This window comes from Tupaia chinensis, unplaced genomic scaffold (assembly GCF_000334495.1).
Source record: "Tupaia chinensis unplaced genomic scaffold, TupChi_1.0 Scaffold000013_1, whole genome shotgun sequence".
Classification (NCBI taxonomy): Eukaryota; Metazoa; Chordata; class Mammalia; order Scandentia; family Tupaiidae; genus Tupaia; species Tupaia belangeri.
In genome coordinates, this window is record NW_006159443.1 from 258,725 (window position 1) to 283,613 (window position 24,889).

Below are 24,889 nucleotides of genomic sequence, written 5' to 3' on the forward strand. Positions count from 1 at the left end.
TTAAAATATTGTGCACACTATGGCTCTTTACACTCATAAAGGTTAGAATAAAATAGTTCAGACTAGAGAATTTTAGCTGTAACTTGCAAAAGACCCAAGTGATCCTGTGCCTCCACTTGTGAAAAAACTCAGATAAATTTCAGATAAAATTTTCAAGGGTAATATTACAGAATTTAGATTGCCTATGAATGCAGAGACAGAACATTGTGAATTTTTCAGTGAATAATAAATGTCAGTTTACAGTTTTCACTGTAGGGTCGAACTGCTTGTCTATTCCATTGTGGAATTATAGGTTGGGACTTGTATTTTCCTCCTATGAATCTATTTTTTATTACTTCAACTTTGTCCTATATTTTGTTACAAACTATTCTATTTTGTTTTCTTCATAGACTTTCTTACTTTAGATATTTATTTACTTAGAGGTTTGTTTTTTTTATTTCCCCCATAGGGCACCAGTGTTCACCAGAGACAGAGACAGTGAGAGGGAAAGGGAGAAATCACCCCCTGGAGGCGGAGGGCCACACTGCAATCCCTTCTCCTTCAATCTGCTCTTGTGATCTTAGGCACGCATGCATACTACCTGGCAGGATTTTCAAGGCCCCAGGTCTAGGACTTGAACTGTGGTGGGGTATGTGGAAGTTCAGTGACATAACCACTATACCATCTGCTGACCTCCACTATTTTAAAACATTGTGTTAGTATAATCTTTTCATGGTTTACCCTTTTTCATTTTAACTCTGGTTTTTAGGTCTTTTTTTCAGTCTGTAATTAGGTAAGTAAAAATTTTATCCATTTGTATTATGCTGAAGAAGTTAACATGAAGTTCTGCTTTCCTAATAATGCATTGTGGAACTAGAAGATGTAATTCACATTGCAAATGTGAGACTATCTGTTAGAAAATAGGGAGAAAATAATTAAGTCAGGGATCTACTAATAGTTGTAATATGAGGAATAGCATCTGTTAGTGTGATGTAGACTCTTGAGTTAGGTGCCTGTGAAAATATTAGCAGAAGGTGGTAAGTGGGTAGAAATTCAAGATTACATGATACTTATACCCCCTTTATTTATTTATTTATTTTTAGAGGTTTTTGCCTTAGGGCATGTGCTTGCCAGAGAGAGACAGAAACAGAGGCAGTAAGAGGGAAAGTGAGAAATCACCTCCCAGGTAGATGGCCACACTACAATACCGTTTCCTACACTCAGCTCCAGGGATCTTGGGCACACATGCACACACGCCCAGCATGAGTGTGAAGCCACCAGGCCTAGGACCTGAGCCACAGTTGACCATGTGGGAGTCCAGTGACATAACTGCTGCACCATCTGCTGGCCCCAACAAGAACTAATATTTCTTTAAAAATGCTATTTGAGGGACCAGCAATTAGTGTAATGGCTCTGTCACTGGACTCCTATGTAGTCAACCGTGGTTCGAGTGCCGGACCCGGTGACTTAAAACTCATGCCGGGCGCATGCATGTGCGTGCGTGTCCAAGATCCTGAGAGGAGAACGGAGGAGAAGGGATTGCTTTGTGGTCATCCCCCCTGTGGGTGATTTCTTGCTTTCTGTCTCTCTGTTTGTCTGGTGAGTGCATGCGCCCTATAGCAAAACCTCTCCAAAAAAATGTTATTTGAATAATGATTGCTCCCTTATATCACTTGCTAAAATGTGTTAGGCCTTGAGAAGAACATTGGGGACACTGTTAAAAATCAGGTAAAATCTCAGGCCAACCACAGTGGTACAGAAGTAACACAAAGTTCTGCAGTGCTAAATCAATATGGGTAGTTTCTGGGTTTGTATCTTGAGGGTTCCTTGTGCATGTTGGCCATGTGTGTGAGCCCATGATCTTGAATGGGGAAGGCGGGGGAGGATTCAACATAAAGACCCTTTTGGGGATACCTCTTTCACTGTTTCTGTCTCTCTCTTTCATGGAAGAAATAAGTAATAAAAACACTTGAAAGGGATTTAATTTTTGGCTGGAAGAACTTATCATTTAGCATACCGTGGGACCAACACCGTCATACCATGGGACAAATTTGATGATGAGTAGGTGAAAGAGAATCCATGGGAGTTGGGGAGTAATTCAGTCGTAGGAATCATCAAAGGACTCCTAAAGAAAGTGATGTTAAAGCTGATATGGTGGACATAACTCTAAGATGACCTCTAAAGAGTAATGGCTTTGCGTATTTTCTTCCTCTTGAGTATGGGCAGGACCTTGAACTTGCATGTAGCGAATATGGCAGAGGTGCTGGGATCACTTCTGTCATTATGTTATATTATGTAGCAAAAGTACAGGAATTTTGCATACATAACTAAGGCTCTTATCAGTTTAAGTTAACCAAAAGTAAGAGTGTCTCAGGTGGGCCTGACCTAGTCAGGTGAGCTCTTTAAAAATGACTAGAAGTCAAAGACATTTCTTTCCTGGCTTTCATGAAGAAAACTTCCACGTGGGCAGAGGGACTGTGAGTGGGCCACAAGGTGAGGAATTGTGAGGGCTTCTAGAAAGTGAGGGAGGTCTCTGGCTGACACAAGGTGAGGGAGGTCTCTGGCTAACTGTCATCAGGAAAGCAGGAACCTCAGTCCTATAACCATAGGAAATTAAATTCTGCCAACTCTGTGAGGTTAGAAAAGGATCATGAACTCCAGAAATGAATGACAAAGTTAGCAGTAAGATTAAACCTTGTGAGATGGTGGTCAGAGACCCAACTAGGTTGTACTTAGATTCACGATGCATGGAAACTATGAGAATAAATGTGGTTTTTTTTTAACTGAATGTTTGTTTTCAATTTTATTTATATACTTATTTTGAGAAATGAATGACAAAGTTAGCAGTAAGATTAAACCTTGTGAGATGGTGGTCAGAGACCCAACTAGGTTGTACTTAGATTCACGATGCATGGAAACTATGAGAATAAATGTGGTTTTTTTTTAACTGAATGTTTGTTTTCAATTTTATTTATATACTTATTTTGAGAGAGAGAAGCAGAGAGAGAGAGAGAGAGAGAGAGAGGGATAGACAGAGCCTCAACAGGGTTTCAATGCCATGATTCATCCCTAGCCTCAGTAAACCCTGGATCATGGACATTTATGTGCCCAGCATACTTATGTGAATCTCAAGATACGAACCTGAAACCTTTCCATGTAAGTCTACCCCACAGTATTGAGTTTTACCATTGTGCTTACATCTGGTTCCAAATGTATGTTTTAGACAGGAAAGTTTGTGCTAATTTGTTATACAAAGCTGAGATGCAAAAGATAGTACTTGGAGAAAAGATGCCCTATGATTTAAGTAGAGTGGCTAAAATCACAGATAGGCTTGGGTTTTAGTTTAGCCCAGTGATCTTGAGTAGGTTTTTTAACATTTTTTCCTAATCTGTAAAAGAGACATTAGTATTGTCATCACCACCATCACCATTTTCCTTGTCCTCTTCATTAGCACCATTGTCATCTTTGCCATTATCACCACCCATCATCTTTTATTTGTCCCTTGTAGGGCTATTGTGAAAACTAAGTAGATTAAGCTGTTGAATGATTTTAAATAAGAGAGTGATACTAACAGAAGCAGGATTCTAACTTAGTTTGTCTGAGCCCAGGTCCTGTTATTTTCCAGAATGCTCTTCAAGACCACAATTTATATTGTTTCCCTCTAGTGTTACAAGCTCTGGTTTAGCAATGGGGTAAATCTCAGTTTAAATTCCAGCTTTACTTTGAGCAAAACAAAGTTTTGAGGCTCAGTTTCTCATTTCTGTCATATAATATTACAGTATTCATCTCATAGGGCTATGAGTATTAAACAAGATAATATATATAAAATGTGTACACATTTAATAATTTCTTTTCTTTCTTTTTTTTAGGGTGATAACAGCCTTTAATTGTATTTATTTATTTATTTATTTTTGCACTTATTTATTTATTCTTATTGCCATGATTTTTTTTTAATTTTTTCCCTTTTATTATTTTTTTTCATTTTATTTTCTTCCATACAATCAATCACATTATTATTTGTCTTACAAAATGGATATTTAAACAGGTGAACATTTCTCCCTAGTACTGTTGATAAAACTACGAAATATCTTCAACAGATAGTACCATTTAAGAATTTCTTAAATTAGCAAATACATGTTCACACATATTATTATTTATAGTCTTCATCCATTTTATATAAAACACAAACAGATTTTTATATCTACACAGGTGTAAAATGCTCTGTATAAGAAATATATTATTGAGGGACACGATTAAGTCTCTCAAAAGATCATGGAAAACTAAGACATATTTGGAAATTTCATTGATATGTTAGATGTTATTCTAATGATAGTGCCTTTATTTTAAGAACTCTCCACAGTAATTATTTCCTATGTATATGAATGTAGCCAAGCAGACTGATTTATAACCCTTAGGTCCTTGTTCACATTGCATAATTACGGGTTCTTTGATTTTTCAAGGGCTGAATCATTTCTTTTCTTTCTTTCTTTCTTTCTTTCTTTCTTTCTTTCTTTCTTTCTTTTTCTTTCTTTCTTTCGTTTTGTTTGAGAGATTTTTGCTATAGGGCACTTGCACTCACCAGAAAGACAAAGAGAGACAGAGAGAAGGGCACTTGCACTCACCAGAAAGACAAAGAAGAAAGGAAAAACAAAAACAAAGAAATTCCCCCCCCCCAGGGGGGATGGCCCCACCGCAATCCCTTCTCTCCATTCTCCTCTCAGGATCTTGGGCACGCACACACACACGGCTGGCATGAGTTTAAGCCACTGTGTCTGGGACTTGAACTGTGGCCGACTACATGGGAGTCCAGCGACATAGCCATTATGCCAACTGCTGGTCCCCATTGCTTTTCGTTTTATAGCTCTTTTGTCAGAAGGATTTTTCTGGCCTCGTGAATAGGTACCATAATGTTTACCTAGCTGAAAACCAGCTTTTCCACATCATGTGGCTTATTGTTGCTATAATTTTCTAAACTTGGGTATTGCCAATGCTAGACCAGAACAAGCTGAAAACTTAAAATGCTGAAAGTTCTGATGAGGAATGGGGAAGACTTGTTTTATTTTCTCATTGTGTAAACACAGTCCTTCACATGGCTGCTCCGTGTGTTTTATTGACAGTTTTGGTTGCTCTTTCTTTCTGTCTCATTGGGTACAGACCGTGTTTATTGTTGTCTAATAAATTATGCTTCCGCTTGGCATTTGCTGTTGCTAATTGCCTACTAACTTTCTCCCCATTGGAGTAATGAGTGGCAATTTTGGATCTACCTCCACACAGATATTATGGTTTCTTATCATTATTATGCTGCATCTAGTTTTCTCTTACACCCTACTTGACTTATATGAATATAATGTGTCTTTTTTTACGTGAAGAAAGCAGAAGTCATTTATAGTCATAATTATTCCATCTTTTCAAGAGCAAGGCGAAAAAGTACATGCAATATGATCTGTATGGAGATTTAGACCAGGGGACTGAATATATTAGTAATTAATACAGTTACAAATATTTAAATAAAGTTTGAAAATTGTGCAGTTGTACAAACATTATCAGAACCTCTTTATCACTTCTGCCAAAGTAGAAAGCTGAAGCTATGTTTGTTTTAGGAGAACTGGTTGAGATTTCTGAGTGCTAGTGTAAACCGACAGTTTAGTTGAGACCCCTTTATTGATCACCCAGTGTCATATTCCCAACTCTCAACAGCTGTGTCCATTGGTGAATAGTACCTTCTTTTCTAGTATCATCTGGATTGTTGAGAGCCATGAGATAAAAAGCAATAGAGGGCAGTGTTCTTCTGTAAGAAGATTACATAAAACATGGTGAAGTTATTATTCTGTGGCTTATTTGAATAGGGATTTCTATCCATATTCACTAGATTTTGGATAGCAGATTCCATAGGCGTCTTCCAGAGGGTAGCTGCTTATTACTGTAATCACTACTGACAATGCTATTGGTTTAAGGTCTTAACCTTCTCTCTCTTGAACCAAAATTATCTTCCACTTCTCTTAGCTCTAGGCTCCTTCCTTTTCAATTCACCCTTTTATACACTTTCAGAATTCTCTATTTTAAATAGAAATCTGACTGTATCGCCCCCATGTTTAGAAGTCTTTTATCATTTCTCAACTGTAAATAAGAGATGATGATTAAGAGCATAAACAGCAGGGCAAGGAAAACTCGGAGGATAACCTTGGGCAGTTATTCTATCTGAGCCTTAGCTTTCTCTTCTGAAAATGGGGGCACTGATACCCAACTGCGAGGGTTACCGTGAAGATCAAAATTAACATGTTGAGTACTCAGTTGAGTGTTTTGTACAATATAGCCTTTCAAGAAATCCTAACTTTTAGTTATTTTTAAAAAATAGGTATGATTGATTTAAAGTCAGTTTTCCTTTTAGAAAAAGAGAAAGCATCAAGGAGACTATTCATGTAATCTGGTCTCTTCCTCCAATCCATCAAAAGTTATTGTAATTCCATTGTAAAGCCGCTGTAATTCACTGCTCTGGTTTTCATGGTGCCAGGTTATTTTATATTCAAGTGAGTGATCATGACTATTAGAAGAATATTCCATTTTTAGAATCTGATTTTAGGGGGTTGACAGAAATGTCAACATAACATGGCCAAAAAGAAATACATAAACAATCAGATCAAAGAGACTCAGCCAGAAGAGAATCATATTCAGAGCGAGAGAGAAAAAAAAATGTTCAGAGGAAAATTAAAGAGTCTGACAACAAATTAAATATAGTCAGCAAGAACATTTTTATCTGGTGCAAGATGCTTTGTGAGTTCTGATTCTTTTTGTTGAAAACATGCGCTCAGATGAATATCTTTGCATTGGCTGGCCTTGCGCCTGGCATGTGCCCTAGACTACCCACATTCCTTTTCCCCTTTATTCACATCTTTGCTCATGGGGCCTCTCTTACCCACCCCAGCCTATGAAGTAGCCTCCAGATTGCCTATCCTTCTTTACTGCTTTACACTGTATAGTTTTTCCGCATTACGCTTTTTACTACCATAAAGTATTTGACTATTTTCTGTCTTATCTATCTTTCACCAAAAAATGTATATTGTCTAAGGTCAGTATCTCTATGCTAGTCAGGGTTTTATGTCTGGTTTATAGAATAGAGCCTAGTACCATACTGGGAACTTAGTAAATACTTGTAAATCAGCAAATGGAGAGTAGGCTTAAAATCCAGATTCTCATGGAGAAATATTTAAAAGGCATTCTCTTACTTTCTTCATTGTCAAACAATTCCTTGGTAAGGAAAAGATGCTTGGAAACTCATTTTCTCTACAGATTATGTAATTTGCTTAGTGCGGTTATTGGCATATTGTATTTATTAAGTACTATTTTTTATTCCAAGTGTGATAGATTTAAATTGAATTTCCACTCGAGAATACAGCCTGCATTATAACAGCATGAATATCCTGCTCAAAGAGGTGTCTCTGACCCTGGCTTTATATGATTTCATAGACATTTGGTCTAATTTTTTGGTCAGATATTTACCAATTACAAGCGTGTGGAGCCAGCAGATGGTGGAGCAGTTACAATGCTGGACTCCCACATGGCTGACTGTGGTTCAAGTCCCAGACCCGGTGGCTTGAAAGTCACACTGGGCATGTGTGCGTGCATGCTCACGATCACAGGGAAGAAATGAGCAGAAGAGATTATGGCATGGCCATCCCGCCAGAGTGTGGTTTCTCACTTTTCCTCTAGCTGTCTTTGTCTCTCTCTCTTTCTCTCTCGCTCTGTCTCTCCCTGGCAAGCACATGCTCTCTAAGGCAAAAACCACTAAAAATATACAAGTACAAGCATGAATGACCATGCTCAGATTGTTAGTTGTGTAAAAAAACAGGGACGAGAGATGGACAGCCTGAATTTATTACTAATTACCAAGTATAAAATTTCTGTTATGCAAGATGAATAGATTCCGGACATCAGCTCTGTATGGTGCCTATAGATCATACTACTGTATTGCACATAAAAGTTTGTTCAGGCCAGCCACAGTGGCACAATGGTCGTGGAATGTTCTGAGATGCTGGTGCCATATGGGAAGATCCTGGTTCACAACGCATGGCCTATGGTCTCCCTGCGCACACTGATCCTGTGCATGCGTGCCAGTGATCCTCCCTGGCCAAAGCTGGGTATTGTGCAAGGAAGGCCCAGTTGGAGTTCTCTCTCTCTGTGTCTGTCTCTCTCTCTCTCATGGAAGAAATAAATAAATAAACTAAAAAATGCTCTATTAAGAGATTAGATTTTTAATGTCAAGTTCTTTTTTTTTAAGAGAGAGATTTTTCTGTAGGCATGTACACGCATCAGAGAGACAGAGACAGGGCAAGACAGAGAGATAGAAAGTGAGAAATTACTCTGTGGGGGGATGGCCACACCACAATCCCTTGTCCTCCATTCTCCTTTTAGGATTTTGGGCATGCACGCACATTTGCCCGGTGTGAGTTTTAAGCCCATGGGTCCAAGACTCGAACTGCAGACAACTAAGTGGGAGTTCAGTAATGTGGTCATCATATCATCTGATGGAACCTTCTGTCAACTGTTTTTACTCCATTAAAATAAAAGCTGCATCAAGTAACAGTAGCAGAGCCTTATAATCACTACTTGGAGTTTTTTTACTTCTCTGAAATTCAGGGCGTTTCTCTCTGGCAGTTTCAAAGTTCTTCCCTATGTTTGCTCCTTCTCCACTTCAGACAGCTGTGCACAGAGACGCACAGAAAGAGGAGCTGCAGGTCAGCAGACATGGGTTTCTGATACAGTCTCACTGCTGCGTGTTCCTCAGGAAATGGGACTTATCTTCTGCAAATTAAACTTCCTATCTATCGATGGGAATAATGCTAGTTCCCCTGGTACCTCAGTGGAACATTATGAGAACATGGAAAATATGAAAGAGACAACATTTAGCACAAAGTATTGGCCCTTTCCTTGCATCTCCAGCAGAGACAAAGAAAGAAAGAAAATTTTGCAGCCACTTCATAATGTAGTCCTATGTTAAAGACACTAAGGAATTATATCCTACCTTCAATATTGGTACTAATGGCAGAGTTTTTAAACAATCGTTTTACATGTACTTTGCAAGTAAATAAAATATGAATGACAGATTACAAAAAAAAAAAAATCAGGACTAAGACCAAGAAGAGAAACAAAGAGACTGCAAATGTACACGTATCCTACCTTTAGCATAGCTTTAGCTAAAATAAAAATAAAACTGAAAAATAAATCACAAAAACATTCTTGTTTATAAGATCTATCATCCTCTTTTCTTTTCCCATCTCACTTCTCTTCTTGATTTCTCTACAGATTTTCTAAACTTTGCAGAGGCTTCTTTTTTGCATATTATAGTTAAGTCAGTTTCCAACGAGAGCACGAACAACCTCGCTAAAACACTCTATTCAATGAAGGATAAAGTATATCACTTACCACATTATTATTTTTGCAAAAAGCCATTATGTAAATATACAGGCTTATATGAGCTTAAATAGTCTGAGTCAAGGATGCACAGAAAGAGAATATATACACATCTACCGAAGCAATGCTCACGGCAGCCTGGCTTTAACAGACAATTGCATACCCTCACTTAAAGGGCAAAGAAGAAACCATATGTCTATTTTAGTGACTCCATTCTGAGATGGTGTACTCATTCCTTTTATTATATTTTCAAATAAATACATATGGGACCCGTCAGATGTCAACAGTGGCTCAGAAAAGAGTATGAATTAGTCACACTGGCACACAGGGCTCGGGAACAATGAACGGTGCTCTGGAAGACCCTTGAATACAAGCCTATTTGCCTCTTAATCCAAATGAATAATTAATGATAATTATCATGCTGCAGTTATTATCTGTGATAATAATATATCCGTAAGGTGAATAAATTCAATCTGCTACTATGCCGAAATGGCAACTCATAATATTCTTAAGAAATACAGATATAATTATCAGTATTAATGGTCAAGGGGAAAAAAGAGATTTTTATATAAGGAATTACAGCAAAAGATTTAAAGTAAGGTGGAAATGAATCCTCCTGATGGTTTTTTCTCTTTTTCTCTCTCTTTTTTTTTTTTCCCCCCCATGGCCATCATTGCTGTGGACCTGCTGTGGTAATGTTAGGGTTCCTACTTTTGTGGGTAGGATCCATTTAAGTAAAAGCTTTCCCATGCACTGCGTACTGCAATCTGCCCATCACATTTCCATTACTGCCCTGTAGAAAACGACTCTTGCTAAGTTGAAGATCTTGTAAAGGGCATGTGGAACATGTTAGGATGGGGGACTGATTGGGCCTCCAACTTGACAATTTAACACTTAAAGAAAAAAGAAAGCAAAAAGTCAAGCCAAGTACAATATGGAAGCCTTGGTTATTGAGTGGGGTGGCAGTAGGGCCATGCTGATCATAGCAGATACGGGTGGTGGCTGTTCTTTTTACAATGTCCTAATGGCTTAGAGTCAACTAGTGAAATGGATGTAATTATGGCTCACGAGCTAATCCCTTCTACCAGTTCTTATCACTATTGGAAAGCAAGATACTTGACTTCATCATCCTGTGTGTGCATGCACGTGTGGATCAAGTAAATATTTACACATAAAGTAAATATTATCCATTTTTCGAGTCATAATTTTTTAACCTATAACTTCACAATTTAGATATAGAATATTTCTATCACCTTTTCCATGCATCTATGCAATCAGGAATCTTTCACTCCCAGCCCTTAATAACATATTAACTGGACCAGCAAGTGGCATGGTGGTTAGGGCACTGGACTGCCACATGGTTGATCATGGTTCAAGTCCTAGACCTGGCAGCTTGCTTTCTCACTTTTCCTCTTTCTGTCTCTCTCTGGTGAGCACACATGCTCATAGCAAATTGAAAAATAATCACAATAATAAATAAATAAATAAAAATAGCATATTAGCTATTTTCTGTACCTCTAATTTTTCCATTTCATAGTATTATATAGATTTGGTTATATGTAACTTTTTTGTGTGTCTGATTTATTTCACTTAGCATATTGTTTTAAAATATTCATCTATATTGATGCATGTATCAATAGCTCATTCTCTTTTATCTTAAGAGTAATATTCCATTATATGTTTCTATCATGGTCTATTTATTCACCAGTTTGTGGACATTGGGGTTATTTTCCAGTATTCACTAATTACAAATAAGGCTGACATTAAAAATTAGATGACAGAAAGTGTGTGAACATGGATTTTCATTTCTCTTGGGCAAATAAGAGGCAACTGTAAAAACTTCATGGAAAAATGGAATGAAAATAAAAGCTTATTTTGGTGCAAAAATAAATCCATATATTGTTTTTCTTTCTTTTTTTTTTTTCCTCAGGTGATAGAGTCAGAGAAGCAGAGAAAGAATGTACTCTCCCCATGGGGCGTGGTCACATCACACTCCTCCATTTCTTCAACATGTTAGAATTTGAGCAGCATGTACATGTACCTAGCATGTTTTCTAAGCTTCTGAGTCCTGGCTTCAAAATGCTTGGTTGGCCATGTCAGATCTGGCTTCATTAAGCACAAGGGCACAGGTTGGCCCTCATAGTTTTTTCATAATACACATTTTCCATGAAACTTTTAAAGACCCTCTATACCTAGAAATAGGATTGATAGGTCAAATAGTAAATGCATGGTAAACTTTATAAAAGCACCAGACTACTTTCTAAAGTGATTGAAACAGTTTACATTCCAGCCACAGTAGATGAGAACTCTAGTTGCTCTGCATCCTCTGCACCACTTAATATTGAGAGCTTAAACATTTTTCCCATTCTGTTTGATGTGTATGGTATCTTATAGTTTAGCTTATATTTCTATAACGTCTAATGATGGTGAAAAAAATTTTATGTGTTATTTCTTATCTGTAAGTCTTCAGTAAATTTTTTTTTTGAGAGGTTTTCGCTATAGGGTGCATGCGCTCACCAGACAGTGAGAGACATAGAGACAGAAAGCGAGAAATCACCCCCTGGGGGAACGGCCACGCCGCAATCCCTTCTCCTCCATTCTCCTCTCGGGATCTTGGGCACGCACGCACACGCGCCCGGCCTGAGTTCTAAGCCACCGGGTCCGGTACGCAAACTGCGGTCGACTACGTGGGAATCCAGCGACATAGCCATTATGCCAACTGCTGTTTCCCGGTCTTCAGTAAACTTTTCAAATCTTTTTCCACTTTAAAAATCTGGGCAGTAAAACCAGCAGATAGTGTAGCGGTTATATCGCTGGATTCCCACATGACCAACTGCAGTTCAAGTTCCGGACCGGAGGCTTGAAACTCATGCCAGGTGCATGTGTATGCGTCTCCAAGATCCTGAGAGGAGAATGAAGGAGAAGGGATTGTTGTGTGACCATCCCCTTCCAGGTGGGGGAGAGGTGTGATTTCTTGCTTTCTATCTCTGTCTTTCTCTGTCTCTCTGGCAAGTCCACGCACCCTACAGCAAAAATCTCTAAAAAAAATCTGTGCAGTATGTTTTCTTGTTATTGAGTTGTGAGAATAACTTTGTTTTAAACACAAGTTCTTTATCAGCTATATGTTTTTCAAAGTTTTTTTGGCCAGTTTAGGTTTATATCATCATTTGTTAAACAGAGTTTTTCAAAGAGCAGAAGTAAATTTTAAACTTTTTGATCCTGTCTGAATTTGACAAATAAAGCAAAATAGAAAGCTTACGTAAGTTAAGACAGCTTCCTCTTCTTGAATAAATCATTGCTATTTATAGAGCACGAACTATATATAAGGCTCTAAGCTAAGCCTATGAAAGTATATAAGGACTCATTTAAGAAAAAAGTAGTAGTGGTAGTAATTTAGTAGCCTGTATAATTTAGTTAAATGCCACTCTGCACTGTATCATTTTGTCTCTATAAATATGGCTATTGATAAATATTTTTACCTAGGAAAAATATCCCAGGGCATAATATAATTGTGAATGTGGTTCCCCTTAGATAAAATAATGTACATTTATGTGAATTCTACCATTTTTAATCTTTATATGGTTTAAAAGCAGAACCATTACCAGTTGCTTGGCATATTTAATATGTTAGCATTGGAAAAAAATAATCTTTAATTCAATCTTAGTGGAAGATGCCTAAAGCATTAGAGGAATGTAGGAGAGTTAACTCTAGAGAATGCTTAATAGTTAGATTTTAAGAACATCTTTCAAGAGTAACATTTACTAAAAAAATTACTACACAAACTTCAAGTTTACTCTCAAAGTTTTCATATTTTCATGTGAAATCAGGTATGCTTCCTGTTTCTGATTGGTGAAGAAAATGGCAATACTATCAAGGGGTAATGGTTACACTTCTGGACTCCCACAGAGTTGACCATATTTCAAGTCCCGGACCCAGCAGCTTAAGCCTCACGCCGGGTGCATGTGCGTGCATGCTCAAAATCCCAAGAGGAGAATGGAGGAGAAGGAATTGTGTTGTAGTCATCCCCCTAGGGGTGATTTCTCACTTTCTGTCTCTCTGTCTCTCTCTTTCTCTCGAGCGAGTGCATGTGCTCTATAGCAAAAATATCTCTCAAAACAAAAACAAAAACAAAAGCAAAAGACCCTTCATTTTAGAACTTTTGATAATATAATTTCAATATTGTGATGCCTTTCAATTAAGACTCCTGAAAGCAAGACTAAGACATGATATTGGGTATCTGAGGTTAAATATCAGCTTTACAGAGGAGAATAATTTCTTTGCTCTAAATTGTTTGAATAATTAATAAATCAGTATAGAATCCCAGAAATTAGAGAAACTATCTTAGCCATTCCTTTCTTAGATGAAAAACTATCATTTTGAAAGACCTTCTAAATTAATCCTTAATTCAATTCATTGTTTGGCTCAATTATTCCACAATATTCAAAGTCAGAAACTGTTTCTTAAGTTTTCAGTTTAATAGCTCACACTAAAACAAGGCCTTGATTCCATTCTTCTATGGTCAGTGTATTCTGTGTGTGAACCTCTTACACACCTGAAGATAATAATTAAATTTCTCTCAAGCTTTCTCCAGCATTTTAATGATCCTGGTAGTAATGTCTGAATTTTCCTTGAACTCTTTTCTCTTTAACAGACCTTAATACAGGGCAGTGCACCTTGATAAAGCTTTGACTAGAACTAGATTAATATGGACAAAGTGATTATTGCTATGTGCCTAATATTAAAATTGTGTTGTAAAAATTACAGCATCATGTTATTAACCTGCTGCTAGTTTATTACTCACTGTAAACCTTTGATCATTTCTTATTTGCATTTCCTGTGTGAAGACCTTTAGCTTTATAACCTGAATGAGCAAATTGGAAAAAAAATACATTCATGCATTAAGTTCCCAGCTTATAGTTTCACATCTTGAAACTTCTTATTTAAGGCTCTTTTCTTTTCTTCACTTGATAGGATCACTTAGAAGTGGAATTCTATCTTCCTTTGTGACGGAAGGATTTGGTGGGTTGGTGGGATTCTCATGTTTTTGTTGTTGTGTAATCCTTCTGCTAAGCAAAAACCAGATATAGAAACTGAAAAAAAAAAAAAAAAAAAAAAAAAAAAAGAGGTCTGAAACAGTTCCAGAAACCAGAGATGTTGACAGTGATGAGATGAAACCAGTACCATGGACAGCAGCATTACATCAGAAGTCAACCTGTCAACACATAGTCTGCAAGTTTAAGGAAACCCAGAGTCTATTTGTGATGAAGAAATTTGGGATGCTGGGTGCTTATGACAGAAAGATTTAACAAAAATAAACTGTGTTTCTATATCCTTTAGACAATTAGTTTCAGTCAAATGCAGTATATAGATGTAAATACCAGATATAGTGTGTGTGTGAAAGAGGACGGTCTGAGGAAAGACATTTGTGGGAGGGACAGAACAAACAAACAAACAAACAAACAATACAAACTTGAAAAAAAAGAAAAATAAACTAACTGGGTGCCAATGTTTTATGCACTGGTTAAATTGCTTCTTTATGTTCTTGAATCTTCCTACATTATAATTTCTGTAAAATACAACTTAAATCACAAACACAGGCCTGTATAGAATATATTCTACAAGTAAATCTACTCACAACATTAAGACTAAATGATCATGATTTTTAAAAAGTATCTGGAGAAATAGTGCTACCCCTTAAATAGAAATGGTCTAAGGAGTCTTTTGCAAAAAAGAAAAAAAAATGCAATTTTTTTTTTGTGGAGTTAAGGCAATAATGATATATGCAAATGCTTCCATAAATGGATCCCTTTATAATAAGACATTAAATGCGCTGCCTGACATATATAGAGATGACACTATTGCGATAATGATAATTTAGGATTTTATGCTTTGACATAACGGGTTTACTATGACCTGCTTATGTTTTCTTATTTGGGAGAGTACATTTGTGACCAAATATGTTCCCCAAATGTCTTGCCAAAATTAGTCAAGAACTTTTAGATACAAAACTAACTAAATGGATGGGAATGAATTTTTGGAAGTGTCTAAATATTTTTAAATTAAAAATTCTAGGGACTAGCAGATGATATAATGGCTATATCAGTGGACTCCCACATAATCAACTGCAGATCAAGTCTCAGACCTGGTGGCTTCAAACTCACGCTGGGCACATGTTTATGTATGCCTAAGACTCTGAGAGGAGAATGGAGGAGAAGGGACTGCGGTGTGACCATCCCCTCTGGGGGGTGATTTCTCGTTTTCTGTCTCTCTGTCTCTCTAGTGAACACACATTTCCTATAGCAAAAATCTCTCTTTAAAAAATTCAAAATGCTATAGGAAGACTAATTTGAATTTCCTTTATGAGGGTTCCTAGGATTATTACCTCAGTAGGCCTATTATTATGGGAAATGGTCCAATGTATGCCATTGCAACGCTTATTCAAAGGGCTATGCCATGTTTTAGTGTGTAATGGCCCAGAGCAAGATGACCTAGTTTTGACTTTCACCATAGTTGTCTTGTGTCAAAACTCTGTGATAAGTGAATTTTTATATAGCTCTTTCAATCTTCCTTTCTTGGCTTCCTTCCTTTCATCTGCCCAGATCTTGTGCTCTTCAATTACTTAACATTCTCAAGCTGTTTGCTGGTTTCTTGGACTCTTCCACTCCTTCCCAGGGTCCTATATTCCATTTATTTCTCTCAGCTTCATTCAAATAGATCTGTCATGTGTCCCATACTCAGTGTTCTTAGATGATGGGAACTAACATAACTTTTTAAAGATGTTGAGCCATCTAATTTTTCACTTACAGAGATTATTATTGTGGGAATTTCAGATACTTTGCAGGGCTAATGGGGAAGGTATTTTGGAGATAGGGAGTGATCTGGGTTTATGTATATTATTTCTATAAATCCAAATATTTCTTAACACATTTAGTTAACTCAGAAGTATGACAGAGTAAAGTCCAAAGAGCAGTCAATTTCCTCAGAGCATGTGGTATTCCTCCTCTCAAAATGGTGTTTTTCAAAACACATTTTCAAAGTAATATTTATTGACAAGGTGACATAATGCCATGATAAAAAGATTTTAGAGAAAGCAGAGTGATGAAAAATAGTCAACAGGTTGGAGAAGGTCTCTGTTCTTGCTTCTTTGTCAACCAATCAGGTGGGCTCCACTTAACCTGGCACTGTCCTGAAGTGGATTCCCCCTAGAGTTAGAACCTGGAATCTGGACTACCTATGAGCCCATCCAGCTGACTGCATCTTAGGTTGTTTTGAGAACTTCTTATAACTTCTAGAAGATTCATGTTGGACATTTGTCGGTTTTAGGTAAAATTTGCTTACAAGGAAAGTTTAGTTTCTAATATGCATATATCGTCAGAGTTTGATCTCCACTGCCAGGGGAGAAACATTTTTAGGTCTTACCCTTCTATGAGGATTTATTGATTTTAAAAGGAAGGCACTGTCCCTGAATAATTCTGGATCTGGCTATTTATTTATTTATTATTTTTTAAAGAGAGAGATTTTTTGCTATAGGGTGTGTGCCCTTGCCAGAGAGACAGAGACAGAAAGATAGAAAGTGAAAAATCATCCCCCAGGGAGATGGCCACCCCGCAATCCCTTCTCCTTCTCCTTGTCTCCTCTTGGGATTTGGGCATGCACACACACCTGATGTGAGTTTCAAGTCTCCAAGTCCTGGACAAACTGGGGTCGATCACATGGGAATCCAGCAGCATAATCATTATGCCATCTTCTGGTCCCCTTTAGGTATTTATTTAACAAATTTTATTTATTTATTTATTTATTTATTTATATTTAATTTTATTATTATTGATTTTTAAAAAACTTTTTTCACATTTATTGATTCACAAATACCTTAAACTAAAACTAAAGACAAAGCTAGAATCTAGTTACCAGGGCAATGTAATTTTCTTCTGAAACATTTTAAATTAGTTAATTAATTTACATTCATTCCTTGAGAATTGTCACGGCATACAAAATGTGATTTCCCATCCAAAATATACTGTATAATGGCTTAATCATACATGTTATCATAATTAATTTTCTGTTTCTAGTTTAATATATATACATGTACATATATATTTTACCCCATTTCCCACCTTACTCCCACACTATCTTAGGTGTCTATAGTTTTTTCCATTCCTTTCCCTCCCACCCATTTTATTGATTTACAAAATTTCTGAAGTAATCTAACTACTTTCAATAGTAAGTTTAGCTGGTATGTACATATCAGTGAATAAATGTCTTACTTTAGGCGTGAAACTGAGTAGAATGAATATATTATAAGGTAGCATCTAGCTGATGCTATGAAGCTTACTACAGTCATTAAATAGGTATTTTTAACATACTTTTTTGATTTCAAGAAAAGGAGTTTTAGCTCTAATAAATCAAAGAAATGCTAAGAAACTTTACTTAAAACTTAAAGCCAGGAAACAGGTTAGGATTCTGTTCAAATAGTACATACATGAACCTACCAGCAGCTCAAGATAGGACAAAAATCCTTAAAACTGGAAAACAAAGCCTAGAAGAAAATCAGTAATGTTTTAGTCAAAAGTCATAAGATTCTATTTCACCAGTTGAGTCTCATGTACTTAATCTACCTTCTGTTGTGGTCCAATCTTCCCTATTAAATTCTGAGATACAATATTCAACTCCAGACATGTGTCTCTATGATTAAGTTGGCCATTTTAAATTCAGCACCTGTTGAGCTAATACCCTGAAATCAGAGGTAAGTAAAAAAGGACATGGGCACATGAAGACCTTATATTCTAGTAGCATAAAAGCCCTTTGTAAAATTTATATCACAAGGAACCAGCAGTTGGCATAATGGCTATGCTGCTGGACTCCCATGTAGTTAACCATGGTTCGAGTTCCGGACCCAGTGGCTTAAACTCACACTGGGCACATGTGCGTGCCTGCCCAAGATCTCAAGGAGAATGGAGGAGAAGAGATTGCAGCATGGCTATCCCTGCTGGGGGGTGATTTTTCGCTTTCTGTCTCTGTCTTTCTTTTTCTGGCAAGCGCATGTGTCCTATAGCAAAAACCTCTTCAAAAAAATTACATCACAATATAAATTATTGGATATAAATTACTATAGACATTTATTCTGTACATATTTAACAAATACTTCCATTTTGTAAATACTATGCTTGTTCTGAGGATATGGGAAATATAACTGTGCATAAAATATAATATCTATCATTGAGGAGCTCATAAGATAGCATAGAGGGTTATTCAAACAGATAGCCAAAACATTAGAAATTGAGCTCTATAAATGCAGTGAATACAAAGCACTTCAAGAGCATTAAGAAGGGCACTGCTAATTATTTGTGAAGGTCTAGGGAAGTCTCTACTGAGAAGATGGTATTTGATTTACGTTTGAAGAATGAGAGGGAATTGGTAAGGTAGGAAACAGTCTAAGTAGATGACAGGAGGGAAAGCCAAGGTTGGAGGGAGGATTTCAAGGTCTGAATGCTGAGAATCCATTTATCTGCCTGGGCAGATGAAATCTTTGCACATTAGTCTTGGCTAACTCCATAACTCTCCTCAAAGTATACACTGGGTAAGTTCTTTTTACGCTTGAGCTGATTCTGAGCATAGAACAACTTGACCTTTACTAGCGGCTCACTTAGTCTTCCTATTAATATGTCAACAATATCTTTATATTTGCATAAATTATCTCTTGCAAAATGTGTTAACAATTTAAGTATAATATAATATTAATGTCTAATAAGCATGTAATGTATACTAAAATGAACAAAATAGAAAATATTTACATTAATATAATATGACATCTCTTTAGAAGATAAATGGTATTATGTAGTCAAATTTTCCAAATACTTGGGTATGTAAGCTCCTACATACCCTTAAGTATGGCACTATATGCCTCTGTATTATCTTTTTAAAATATAGTTCTTTGGGACCAGCAGTTGGTGTAATGGCTATGTTGCTGGACTCCCAAGTAGTCGACCACAGTTCGAGTCCCAGACCCAGTGACTTAAACTCACATGGGGCGTGTGTGTGTGTGTGCCCAAGATCCCAAGATGAAAACGGAGAAGGGATTGTGGCATGGGCATCCCCCCTGGGGAATGATTTCTTGCTTTCTGTCTCTCTGTCTCTGTCTTTCTGGCGAGTGCACACACCCTATAGCAAAAACCTCTTCAATAAATAAATATAGTTCCTGAAATTGCTATCTACATTCCTTTTCTGTGCTGTTGTTGTTCTTTGGAGGTCTGGATACAGAAATACAAGAGCGGATTTGGCTCAGATAATTGGACAGGAACTTCTCACATTGGCACATTGACACTCCACCCAGCAAACTATGATGGGTTAGCAAGTGTGAGTTCAAGTTCTAGCAGAGAAATGTCTGCAGAGATTTATAGTCTATTTTCATAGCCTCAAATGTCACATTTCCTTCCCTTAGCAAAAGATAATCCTGTCCTTTAATATTTTTTAATTTCAGGTCTTAAGCGTTCTGTGATCTCATGAGTTTGTACTTGGTGCAATTGTAGTTTTCCATTTCTTCTCTTAAACTAGTCTCCTCCCTTCATTTTATGAAACTTTTAATCTATGAGTCTTTGTCATTGATATTCTCTCCTCACTACCTTCTTCCACTTCTTTACTATAATCCTATTATTCTAGGACTTCTTTATCTACAATTGATTTCACAAGATCTTCTCATTTCTCTTCATATTTTTCCACTTACTCTCCTTTCTTTCTCATGGTTTTATAGACCCTGAACTCCTCTGCTTTCTCATCATCTGCTAATTAGCATGTCTCCATGGTAACAGACAGTTGCAGAGCAGGAATCATTTTCTGTTCTGGCTACTGCTGAGCAACCTCTGGGCCTAGCAAGGAGGGGCCCTGACCTGATTAAGATAGGAAGACTTTTCTCTTCTTGGCAGGAGAGGATCCATACATTTCAGAGAAGGCCCTGTTTCCTAGGGGAAGAAATAAGTCAATTTGGTTGAAAAAGAGTGTATACTTGGACTCAGGCATGCAAAATCAAAGTAGGAGCTAAACTAAGAAAATATTAAAGAAGATGAAGAAAAAATATCTAATACTGACTCTCTGCTCCTGGTTTGTAAAGATTAGCAGTGCTTTGATCCAGAAGATGCTATGGAGCAACTGGAAGTGAATATTTGGTAGCATTTACCTTTGATTTTACATATACAACTTAATACATGTGCTTTATGGGACTAAATCTATGACAGAGAACAACCCTATTCCTAGCTCTTTTAAAATATATGTATTTTAAAAGTTTGGTTATTTATTTCTTCCATGATGGAGAGAGAGTGAGACAATACCCCAAACAGGGTTTTGATGCTACAGTCTACCTCCCTGCATTCAGCCAGCACTGGATAATGGGTATGTATGTGCTCCTTATACTTAGGGAGGTCTCTGGACTTGAACCAGAAACCTTCCTATGTGGGATTGTCTCACAGAGTGCTTAATAACACTGTGCTACCATCTTACCTTCCTTAGATTTATGAGTTTTATTTATCATTGATTTTATGCTTACTATTTTCAACTAGACATAAGCCTATAATCAAATACTTAATCATATATACAAGCAGATAATAACAGCACTGATTATTATAGACAGTTACTGTCTTAACCTTTTAAAAATAAGTTGTGTGACATTTACAGTGCATGTAAGAACACAGTTTCTGTATATTTTCCTATGGTTAAGAGGCTAGGAGTGATATTCCTAGGTTTAATTTATTAAGCACCTATTCTAACATAGTTGAAATTTATTGCTTGAAACTGTATAGGTCATGATGTAGTCTTACGTAAACTGGCTGGAAAAATTTGGTCTCCTGACCTATAAATTCTGGGATGATATTATTATTCTCAAACTCTGTCCTTGATAGTGAATGGGGATGGACAAACTGGGTTTACTAGAAGAGTGCTAACCTTTCCTCTTTTTCTCTCTTCAAAGTTTATGAAGAATAACATTTTTCTAAATTTTAAATGAAATATTACCGATTTGTACACCACATTCCACTAATTGAAAGTCAACTTGTTTATATGTTAAAGTTGACTTAAACCAGGAAGACTGTCTTCATCATTCAGCATATCAGCCATACCTCTGACCTCTAAGATGAAGAAGTTCATTGATTTAATGACTTTGATTTGCCAATTACTGTACCAAATGCTTTCCATAAGCTATTGGTGGTGGCTTTCAGATCTCCTTCATCAGGGATCATAACTGTCTATCCTGGGCTGTTGTACTCTAAAATCCATCACTGGAGCTGTAAGGATCCACTTTTCAATCTTCCAATGATGGCATGGCAGGGATTCTAAGGGAGATCTGTTTCTGGGAGATGGAACATCCTCTTATAATTGACTTAAGCTTGAGTACTCCCCACTGGCCTTGTTGATGTTTCTTAGAACTACAATAAAACCTTTTTCACTCATGTCTCAATTTCACATCCTCAAGTGTCCCTGCTCATGCCCAGCACATATGCCCATGGCCCTAGCTAACTAAGACTAGGAATGGATCATGGCATGAAGACCCTGTTAGAGGCATCTCTCTCTCCGTGCTTCTCTTACTCTGTCTCTTCCTCTGATGGAAGAAATAAATGAGTAAACTTAAAAAAAAAAGACTCCCCAACCTCTCTACTCCTCTCTTCTTTAGAGGGGCCATTCTGTATCATTTTCTAACTTCTCTTCCAGCCTCCATCTATTCCAGCCTCATTTTACCTCACAGGTATTTTCACTAATAAATTTTCTTCTTATGAAAAAAAGTTTATTTCTTTGCTTCATGAATGAAAGAGATAGAGATAGAGAGAGACAAACAGAGAGACAAATATATAGCATCCCAACAGGGTCCTGACACCACAGTCCACCTCCCAGCTCCAGTCAGCCACAGATCAGGGGCATGCATGAACCTGGTATACTCAGAGTGGTCTCTAGATGGGAACTTGGAACTCTGGGTGAGCATCACAGATTGCATATTTCCCCCACTGTGCCACCACCTGGCACTCCTAATAAACTTTCATGATGTTTATGTCTTGGAGGAGCTAAAGTGACACATTATCTAGTCTGATCTCCCCAATCTCACGAGCTCTTAATGACTATAGGAAAGTGAGTCTTGAGGACTCATTCAGGTCACCAAACTAGTAGCTGGTTTCAAATCTAGCTCTGTCTGCTCCCTGGTCTCTTGGCTTTTCCCACTGTACAACTCACCATCACTTTACGGTTACTTTACTTGTTGACAAATCCTATTTTAAAGAAAAGGAACAGGTGATAATTATTCTAAAGCAACCTGAGAGGGGATAAAAGAAACCTGGAAGGAGGCAGGTTGTTAATATAAAATGTTCACTGTTTTTCTTAGACTAACTTACAATTTAGACTTTCTCATATGTGTCACTGACAGGGAGCTGTCTAGCTCCACAAATGTGTTGTTTTTCTTTTTTTACTAACACCCTTTTTTAGGTAAATCGGAGCTGCAAATGCTGGATCTGTTTTTCAGAGACAGCATGTGAATTTGTGACATTCCCTGGGGAGTCTGAGGTCTAGGAACCAATGAAGAGATCACAACAAAACAGGAGCATTATGTTTTCAAGTATTAGAGTGATTATTGTCTGAAAGTCTGAGCATTATTTAAAAAGCTGCTCTTCTCATTTGGATCAGGCAGCAGTGTGAATTTTCCAAAGGCGAGAGGCCTTCCTAGCGTGAATAAAAGCTGAGTACAGAGTGGGGCTGCGGGCTGCTTGTGTTCCAGTAGAGGCTCCAAGCAAAAGCCATGGTAGTCTGCTCCGGGGGACCTCCAGCAACTGAAATGGATTCCTAATGAATCGAGAACCTGGTAGGGAAGTGAGGAAAGCAAAGGGAGACCCCCTCCCCCCACCTCCCTTCTTTTTTATTCTGGGCAAAAAAGTACAATTTGCTGCAATTCACTCCAAAACCTGGTGTGAGTTCAGGAGGACAGGGAGCCTGAGGACCTCCACCTGAATGACTTCTTGAAAGACACTGTGTCTAAGATCTTTAGTGCCAGGGGAACATTGACATGCTCCCCTGTACCTTGTAGGGCATCTTTTCATGTGATCCAGGAGACTTTATCCTTTTTAGAGTGGTGCCACTGCTGCAGTGGGTGCTACAAAGTAATATCAGACTCCTGCTGCTGATGCATTCTCTCTGTGCCTCTGGTCAGGGGCCCAAACAAGGGCAGGCACTTGATCACTCTCTGATATTTTCCCCTGGGGATGAGTTTGCCATAGAATCTCAGTCAATGGATGGAGGCTCCCACTGTTGGACTTATTCTCTCCCAAAATTTATTTTAACTAATTGTGTCCTTCTCATCTCTGCAACTCCAGTTCCTTTGCTGCCTTCTTTGTATTACACGTACAGCAAAAAAAGTGCACTGTCTTCCATCCTATGACCTCCCATGCTCCCAGGCCACATACCTTTGTCCACGCTGTTTCTTCTGCAGTGGTGTGTCCTGTTGTCCCTCATTCATGCCTGCGATCTCTGCCTACTTGTGTGTCTAAGTCCATGGAGATGAAGTGCAGATGTAGCCTCCTAATTGGAACCTTCTCTGACCTCTCCAAACTCAATTAATTACTACATTCTTTGAACACATCAGTAATTATGTTGAAATGAAATTAATTTTGCTTCTCTATGAAGAGTACAGATCAAATTCAGCACATTTTTTGTGCCTGGTATTGGAGTGCCTGGCATTGGCACTGTTATATACATATAGGATTTCTCGAATCTTTATTTGCCAAAAGGACTAGAGAAGATGATTTCTTTGGATTGAGATGGGCTTTTATTGCATTCTAAAATTACTGAACTCTTGAGTCTTCATAAGGGGGACTGATAACAAAGATAGGGCACATTTTTAGCATGCTTATGGAGAAAACTATACAATAACAATAAAAATCCTTACTGCTTAAAGTCTCTGATTTCCACGAAACTTTTTGGAATATGTTCTGGAAAAGCATGAGTCGCTTTCCAGTGACCCTTTGCTATTCTAGGACATATTTTAGTATATCTCAGGTATTTTCTGAAGCTGCATTATTTTATTGCTGTTGTTTTGAGCCTTGGGGACCTCCAATGTCAGCAGGGCACAGATTCTGCCCAGTACTCCTCTGCATGGCCACTTGCATCAGGAGCTCCTCAACCTGAGCCATTACTTCTCACAAAGTTATAGGTAGCAAGCAGCCTAGCTCCATAATGGAAAAACTACCACTATTTAAAGCTTGTAGGAATTTTGATCCACTTACACTCTGCTCCAAGCCATGAGGAGGTCAACTGTGTAAAACAGTCATTAATTTGACAAATACCCCTTAGTTATTAGTAATATGAAAGGTTTTCTTAAGGTCGTGGAAAATATATATTATGCAAAAACTATGCATAGATTACTAAAATTTTTTACATCAAAGTAAACTCAAACTCTAATTCCATTTAATACACATGTTTTGAATCCTTCTTGTACAACTATCAGAAAGTATCTTTTTGAACTGATAATTTTGCTCTTCAT

The 24,889-nt window shown here is 37.5% G+C and overlaps 1 protein-coding gene across 1 annotated transcript in view; it reads right to left on the reverse strand.

The window, feature by feature from the left end:
* LOC102482992 (ubiquitin-40S ribosomal protein S27a-like) overlaps positions 1-23,866 on the reverse strand; it is a 28,014-nt gene extending 4,148 nt beyond the window's left edge. Inside the window, 3 exon segments of the mRNA XM_014585450.1 lie at positions 20,271-20,342; positions 21,195-21,267; positions 23,814-23,866. Coding sequence (XP_014440936.1) covers positions 20,271-20,342; positions 21,195-21,267; positions 23,814-23,866 — 198 coding nt within the window.
* Positions 23,867-24,889: the final 1,023 nt, after the last annotated feature.